General features: G+C 33.1%; 1 protein-coding gene across 1 annotated transcript in view; it reads right to left on the bottom strand.

Moving 5' to 3' along the window:
* Positions 1–1,886: 1,886 nt before the first annotated feature.
* The window catches only part of LOC126879474 (uncharacterized), a 54,243-nt gene continuing 46,988 nt past the window's right edge, over positions 1,887–9,141 (bottom strand). The window contains exon 3 of the mRNA XM_050642503.1: positions 1,887–2,388. Coding sequence (XP_050498460.1) covers positions 2,249–2,388 — 140 coding nt within the window. The 3' untranslated portion in view covers positions 1,887–2,248. The remainder of the gene's footprint in view (positions 2,389–9,141) is intronic.

Genomic DNA, 9,141 nt, shown 5'->3' with positions numbered 1-9,141 from the left:
TGTACCAGGAGACGAAGGAACCACAAACGAAAAAGGGGAAGGCCACAAATGCGATGGTCAGATGACCTGATGAAACAGGCTGGGTTCAAATGGATGCAAAATGTCCAAGGTAGAGGGGCATGGAAGAAGGAAATGGAGGCCTATATCCACGGATGGACGTTTAGAGCTGATTAGATAGAAAGCTAAGATATTCGGTCTCGGTACTCGGATGTCAGCAGCTATTTTTAAAAGCGGATGCCGATTTTGTGACAGTCATTACCGAATATAAACATTAAACAAATCAAGAATATCGATTAATTTAAAACAAACAATAATTTTTCTCCGAATTCGTTATTTTTTTCGGAGGTATAATAACTTATCCGGTTTTTCACCGGTTAGGTATTACTTTAAAAAGAATAAACCGGTTATAACCGGGACAAAAAACAACCGGTAAAACCGGTTATTTCGAAGTAAAAAACAGGTTTAGGTTATAATCGGTCGGTTTTTCCCATCCCCACTCGTTGGCTAATATGTAATCAATTTAGTTTTTGGTTTTCCCGTCTGGGCTTATCGAGGTCAACCTTCTATTTATTTACTAAAAACTGTGTCCATAAAAATAGGTTTTGCACCTATTTTTTACGGGTAGTGGCGGTTAGTATCCGTTCTCCTCTTTTGTTTGTTATTTCTAGACCATATATTCCTCTATTTGTTATGCCAGTGTTATGCTTCCCTACTTTGGCGTTAAAATTTCCCCTGTTTATTATGAAATGAGATCTTTCTGTCATTACCTTGAAAATGTCTTGATAAAATTAGCCTATTTCTTCATTTGTTAATTGGCTAGGCTGCAGGGAGCTACTACTTGAATTATTTGGATGCTGCACCTTCTGATAAATTAAGAACAATGTATAAGACCCTCTTCGGGAATGCAGCAGTTTTGTGACCAGATGTTTGATTCTTTTATTGGCCAATACTGGGTAGACCAATGGACCTTCTCCTTGTGGTGCTGTTTCCTTTAGTAAAGGTTAGCAATCACATTGGCAAATCTGTATCTGTCCAAAGCACCTCTAAACAAAGAAGTATAATCAAGGCCGGTCCAGTCTCTCATATTTTTAAGCCATGATATCTGGCGTCTATCGGGACCCTGCTTTCCTTAAATCTTCGCCTGGATGATCAGTTGCGTGAGGCTGTACTTTCCGTTTCTCATAATATGCCCGATATAACTAACTTTTCTATGATAATCTTAAGCAGTTCCCTGTCTGTACCTGTTCTCCTCAGGACATTTTCGTTGGTGGTGTAGGTTTCTCCAATGTATTTTCAGGATCCTTCTATAGAGCCAGAGTTCAAAGGCTTCTAACTTGTTCATCAGAGTTAAGTTGAGTATCCAGGCCTCCGTTCCATACAATAGTATCGACTATACACAACAATGGAGAAAACGATGTCAATGCTACTGTAGCTTTTTATAAAAATAAGCGTTTCATTTTGATAAAGCCTTATCAGGCTACCTCTGTTCTCGCTCTTATTTCTTGTTTATAATCAAGTTGATTTTTAAATCAGTAGTCAAGATATTTGTATTTGTCTACGTATTCAAGCTGTTGGTTCACATATATTGGAAGGGGTAAACTTTTGATCTTTGATATTTTCATAACTTTGGTTTTTTTAGTATTGAGCTTCATTGAGCAGTCATTAAAACAGAGTGTCATCTGCATGGCGGATGTTAGTTACTCTTTTTCCGTGTATCCTGATACCTTCTGTAGAATGCGATAAAGAGTTTGCAATATTACCTCCGAATAGACGTTAAACAATATCGGTGATAGCACACAACCCTGTCTGACACCTCGTTGTACCACTAATGGACCAATAGATCATTATTACTTATACTTTATTAAGGTACTAAGAAAAATCTGTGATTTCTGTTTAATTTACTTTATTTCGTTTACAAAAATACAAAAGTAACGTAAACAATGAAAAATAAAATGGAGGCAAGTATTACAAAGCGTGTTTATAAATTAGTGAAACAATGAATAAACTTTGAAAATGCATATTTTGCAATAATTTAAATATTTAACAATTTTTTTTAATATGTAGGTTACTTCATATTGTTTCTAACAGCTTTTTGGCGCCTGCGCAATAGAACATAAACTGTATAGATACTTTCGACACCAAATTTTTACTACCTGCTGCTAAAAAGATTTTCTGTGAGCTTTTTTAATCAGTTTTTGAGTATAGAAGGGAGAAAAAATAAGAAGGAAAATTTAGTTGATTCTAGAAATTAAGCTTTGGTTGTAGTTGCTGCAGCGTCTTCTGGGACTGGTGCAACGGTTGGAATTTCTGGGTATTCTAATTTGGCTCCTTCTTCACAAGTAAATTGTGGACAGCAGTAAGGGAAGGCTGCGGTTTTGTTGGTTTTTTCTGAAATAAAAAATGAATATTACAAAATGATAAATATGTATTAGAAATAATCATTTCGTTGTAAAACGAAACAAGAGCCGTTTTATTTTATCTATGAACCACTAAATTCGGGCCGCCGGTATCGGTTTACAACGAAATAACACGATGGAATGGATGCCGTGGCGGCATCTGCTAAAGACGAATGAAAGTTTTACTTTTAATATGAACAATATCAAAAATAAAATTTTATTAGAACTAGTCTTCTGGTTACACCATTCGTGGCTTCTAAAATTTGCAAGCCAAAGAATTGCTGGAGCTGAGAAGACCGAGGGAAATCTATCAAGTTGCATTTCACTTCCCACCTGTCAAGCACGGTAAAATTCCAACAAATTCCGGCAACTGCACTCTCTGATGAGACCCTAAGAAGGGGTGAAACTAGTTAGTGTGCTTTTGGCGCTCTCTGAACTAACTAAAATAAGACACCTCTTGTTTCGCTTCACAACGAAATGATTATTTATTATTTTTAGTTCTACTCCTAATCTGAGTATTGGGAACTAATTTTTGTTGGAATTTTACCGTGCTGGATAGGCGGGAAGTGAGATGCAACCTGATAGATCTCCCTCGGCCTTCTTAGCTCCGACAATTCCTCCTCCTCAGTCGTTTCCTCATTGCTGAGTGTCGTGATTCCCTATAATACGAGCAACTATCTCTTTCCATCGGCTTCTGTCCTGAGCTTCCCTCATGGATTCAGAGAATGTTTTTCCACTGGCTTTCTGTACTTGATCCGTCCATCGAGTAGGTGAGCGACCTCTACTTCTGCGCTCTTCAACGTTTCCCGAAATTATAAGTCTCAAGATTAGCATCACTTCTTCTTGCAATATGGCCGAAAAATTTTAAGACGGTGGAGAGGCAAATAGAGGAAAGTCGAGTCTGAATATTAAGCTCTTCGAGGATTGAGTGATTTGTTCTGTGTTCCGTCCATGAGATTCGAAGCATTCTTCTCCAGCACCACATTTCAAAGGCGTCAATCCTTTTTCTGTCGTCCGATTTCATTGTCCATGTTTCGGATTCGTAATTAAATATGGGAAAAATTAAGGCACGTACTAATCTTATTTTGGTGTTCTTCGACAAGGAGCGATCATTCCAGATTTTCGATATCGACTCGTAGCGTTTTTGGCCATGCCTATTCTCCTACGTATTTCTGTTTCACAAGATCCTGTATTACTGATGTAGGATCCTAGATAATTGAACTCGTTAACCACTTCAAACTGGTCTAAGGCTCCTGTTGTCTGAAGTGAATTTGAATAATCTACAATAATAATTTTTGTTTTTTGTTTATTGCTCTTGAGACCACATCTATTGCTTTCGGCTTTCACTAGCTGTAGCAGACTGGACATTTCTTCTTCGGATGCAGTTATTAATGTTTTATCATCTGCATATCTGAGATTTGAGATCTTCCTTCCTGCGATAGAAAAAACTTGTAAGTTAATTGATCTTATTGAAAATAATGGTACACTAACAAACAGTCAGCGTCAATGGAGCGATGTTGTAAAAACGAAAAAAACAGAACCACTTATTATAAAACCAAAAAATCAAAATCAAAATTGTCTAACAACAAAAACTGTATTAGCACAAAAATTTAGTCCAGTCGATATAAATGTGTCGGTTGAAAATGTTAAATCTTGTGCTAAAGGGTCGATTGCAATTCATTGTAATAATAAGGAGTCTTTGGATAATTTGAAAATTAATGCTGAAAAAGTTCTTGGAGCAGATTATGAGATAAAAATTGCAAGTATATCTAAACCTAAGATCAAGATCATAAATGTCCACGAAAAAGACATTGAAGATATTGACAGCTTTGTTGATAGTTTTAAAAAACAAAATTTGATTGACGGTATAGAAACTTACATTAAGATATTACGTAAATATAAATCGAAAACTAATAACCGTAATGCACTTAATGTAATAGTGGAAATTTCAGCAGATATATTTAATTATCTAGTTAGTGAAAAGGAAAAAATACATATAGGATGGAATAGCTACAGATTTTTTGAACACGTAAATATTATTCGTTGTTTCCGGTGCTGGAAGTTTGGACATTTTGCAGATAAATGTACTTCACAGGATGTTTGTCCATTATGTGGAGGTCAACACAAAAAAGATGAGTGCAGAATTACTAACGATAATTTTACTTGTGTTAACTGTAAATATGCAAATGAAATTCTTAAACTTAAACATGTTAATTATAACCATAATGTATTTGATAGAAATTGTAGTAGTTATCAAAGACAGTTATTAAAAGCCAAAGAAAGAATAGGGTATAATATCTAGCCATCAAAGACGCCTTCAAATATTACACGCACAAATAAAAAGTGTATAGATAATCTTCTTCTTTCTTGTATTAATGCTGAAAGTTACTATAAACATTGCGATGAAATCAAACTTTATGTTCAGGTATATGACCCACACATTTTATGTTTAACGGAAACTTGTATCACTAGCGATTTTTCAGATTCTGAGCTACAGATCCCTGAATATGTAATGGCACGTTGTGATTCTAGTAGTCGTCATACAGGAGGAGTTCTAATTTATACGAAAGAATACATAAAAGTCAATAATATCAAAACATTTATTATTGACAAGAGTTTGTGGGTTTTGTCTTTGGATGTTGTAATTAATGGATCATATTATGGAATAGTGGGTATTTATAGATCGCCAAGTGGTAGTATAAGTGAATTCATTGATGTATTTTTCAAGTGGATGGATGATTATTATGAATCACACAGTAGTTGTAGTATAGTCATTGCTGGAGATTTCAACATACATTATGATAAAAATTGTCAGGGTAAAAGTAAATTGAAAGAATATATAGAAAATAATGGAATGCAGCAACTTGTAAATGAATATACAAGAATTTTTAAAGATTCAAAATCTATGATTGATCTTGTCATAAGTAATGACTATACGTTAACTGCTCATGTAGAAAAAAATTACATAATATCTGATCACTGTATTGTCCATGTGCTCAATAATAAAGTAACTAAAAGTGACGTCATTGAAACAAAACAAATTCGTTCTAAAATAATATATGATAATATGGTAAACATGTTGATTGAAAAAGATTGGGCATACTCTTCGGTAAGCATCGATGAAGTTACTGATACTTTCGTCAGTAATGTCGTAGATGTTTTGGATAGAGTGTCACCAGTTAAAACTGTGGAAGTTAAGAACTTTGGTAATAAATGGTTTGACAACACTTGTAAATTGGCAGTTAAGAATAAAAATATTGCTTATAAAAGATTTTTGTTTACAAACGATTGCGTAGATTGGAATAACTATAAAATTGAAAGAAATAACTGTGTTAGAATTTTAAAACAAGTTAAAATTAGATTTTATGAGTCAAATATTGATAGGAATAGGGGTAATTCTAAACAAATGTGGAAACATCTGAAACAGTTAGTAGGAACTAATAAAACTATATCACAATTTCAAAGTCTTGAACATGAAGGTGTAACATATAGTGTAAATTTGGCAAACATATTAAATCAATATTATGTTGATAGTATTAAAGATATTATTGTAAGTTTTGACCAAAATAGTGATATTAATTTAAATTTGCAGACAGTTGTTTCATCTGATGTAAATTTTGAAACTTTTGAGAGCATATCACTAAACCAACTATATGATATAATCAAATTACAATATAAAAAAAATAGTACGGATGAAGTAGGTCTTGATATTATCAAAAATCTATTTCATGTGTTAGGTTATCCTTTATTAAATTTAATTAATATGAGTTTAGAGAAGGGTCTGGTGCCCAAGCAATTTAAAATATCAACTATAGTTCCTGTTCCAAAAGTTCCTAATACTAATAAACTTGATCAATTACGTCCAATAAATATGCTCCCATTTTGTGAAAAAGTTTTAGAAATTGTGGTGTACAATCAGCTGATTAAATTTATTACTTCAAATAATATCCTGTATAATTACCAGTCTGGATTTAGAAATTCTCATTCATGTGAGACCGCATTACAGTTAGTTGTCTCAGATATGAAAAGTATTTTAGATACGACAGGGGTCGGCATATGCGCAGTTTTTATAGATCTCAAAAGAGCATTTGAAACAATAGATCGTCATATACTTCTTTTGAAATTAAAGAAATATGGTTTTAACGGGACAGTTTTTAATTGGCTGGAAAATTATCTGTCAAATAGGTACCAAAGGACTAAATTAAATAGTGAAATGTCACATCCACAGTTAAATGATATTGGTGTGCCGCAAGGCAGTGTACTTGGACCTCTACTTTTCATATTATACATTAATGATTTGGGAAACGTATTAAGCAAATGTAAAATTCATCTTTTTGCTGATGACACATTAATATATTTTTATGGGGAAGATTTTGTTGATGTAGTGGACACGATGAATCGTGAATTGCATTTATTAACTGAAAGATTTAAGTTAAACAAATTGAAAGTCAATGAGTTAAAATCCAAATACATGTTTATTGGTAATAATACTCTTTTCGGGAAATTCTTAAGTTTGGATGTTCACATTAAATTAAATAATGAAAAAATTGAAATGGTTCAGGAAATAAAGTATTTGGGATTCATATTGGATAGGGAACTAACTTTTAGTAAACATGTTGATTACATTTGCAGAAAGATAGGGAAAAAAATAGGTTTTTTTCGAAGAGTATCACCATTTTTGACACTTCAAACTAAATTAACAATTTATAATTCGTTAATATTACCTCACTTTTTATATTGTTGTTCATTGATTTACACAGGATGTTCTAATTATGACAGGCTTCAAATTCTCCAAAATAAGGCTATGCGAGTAATATTGACATGCAATCGATATACTCGAATTCAAGATATGCTGAAAACTTTAAATTGGTTAAAAGTTGAACATTTTATGTATGTCCAATCTATGACATTCTTATTTAAGATGGTAAACCATTTATTGCCTGAGTATTTGAACAGTCAGTTGGTCCCGATAGCAAATGTTCATGAGCATAGCACTAGAGCTGCAAATTCAATAAATTTTTATGTTAGAACAACCAACAAGTCCAGTTCAATGAAAAGCTTGTTTCATAAAGGAATTGTACAGTTCAATAATATACCTTATCACATTAAAAATAGCCCTAATGCAACTATCTTTAAGAGATTATTAGTCCATTATATTAAAACTAAGACCTAGAAACCAATTGGCAATGTTTGTTGTACTTCCAGTGTTTTTATTTTTATTTTATTTTTTCTTTTTTTATTTATATATTGAATGTTTCTGATTAATTGAATTTGACAATGCTTATTTCTTTATTTGTTTAGTCTCATGTTTTTAATTTTTGTAAAAATTTTTTGTAATACTTTATGATAATTATACAGCGCTCCTTGCCTTGACAATTCTTATGTAATTTGTACAGGTGTGGAGTGCAATGTTTCTGTTTTGTGTATTATCTATTATGATAAATAAATAAATATCTATCTATAGAAATACCGCCATTCCATTTGTCGAGTGCTTTTCTCATTATATATTCCCCATAGAAATTAAAAAGACTTGGAGATAGAATATATCCTTGTCGGACTCCTCTACCTATTTTAAAAGGATCGGACTTATGGTTTTCAATTCTTATTCTGGTTTCACTGTTTTCATATAGGCTTTTCACCAGAGCTGACAGATGATCAGGAACCCCCATCTCATGTAGAACTTTCCACAAAACTGTCCAGTCTACACAGTCAAATGCCTTCTAATAATCCAGAAAGCAGATGATCATCGGAATTTTGAATTTTCGTGCTTTCTCAATGAGTTGTCGCATATTAAGAATTTGCTCCCTTGTGCCTTTACCCTTCACGAAGCCTGCCTGTTCTTGTGGTATTTGTCTATCCAGGTATGTTTGCATGCGACACTTGATGATTCTCAACAGAATTTTACTTGGGTGTGAAATTAGTGAAATGGTTCGGTAGTTACTACATTTTGTGGTTACGCCTTTCTTATGAATGGGAGTAAATAGTCAGGCAATTGATTGGCTTGCAAATTTTAGAAGTCACGAATGGTGTAACCAGAAGATTAGCTGTAATAAAGTTTTATTTTTGATATTGTTAATAGATATTAAAAGTAAAACTTTCATTCGTGATAAATACGTATTTATCATATTTATCTTATAAAAAATGGAACTGTTAATTTGACCAAATATATAATCTTAACTTTCAATAACTACACAAATGGTGAAAACATACCAGAAAATTGGAAAAAGGATTGATAACCCCAATTCATAAAAATAGGGTAGTAAGGAAGACTACAAGAGCTACCGCTGTATTACTTTAACTAGCATCTTTAGCTGATTATATGGAAAACTTTGAAAACTCTAATAGAAGATGAATAAACACCTTTAGAGATCGAACAAAAAGCAGGATTCCGAACAGGAAGAGCCTGCATCGACTACATCTTCACGCTCAACCAACTGAACGAAAAAAAAAAGTAGCCAGAGACAGAGAAATACATTTACTATTCGATCTGACTAAGGCATAACTACTGTACCATTGTGTAAATTATGGCAAGTCCTCGAAAAATCCCCTATTAATATAACTTTAATAAAAGCAGTGCAAAAGTTCTATAACAACACCCCATCAAACATAAAAATCAACAACAGATTAATTATCCGATAGCTTCATGGTGAAAAAGGTACTACGACAGGGATGCAGCTTATCGTCAACACTGTTTAAAATCCATAAAAATAAGGTCTTAAATAAATGGCCGAAATCATGTTCTGGC

This window comes from Diabrotica virgifera, chromosome 2, assembly GCF_917563875.1.
Source record: "Diabrotica virgifera virgifera chromosome 2, PGI_DIABVI_V3a".
Lineage (NCBI taxonomy): Eukaryota > Metazoa > Arthropoda > Insecta > Coleoptera > Chrysomelidae > Diabrotica > Diabrotica virgifera.
This window is presented reverse-complemented; position numbering and strand designations above follow the sequence as displayed.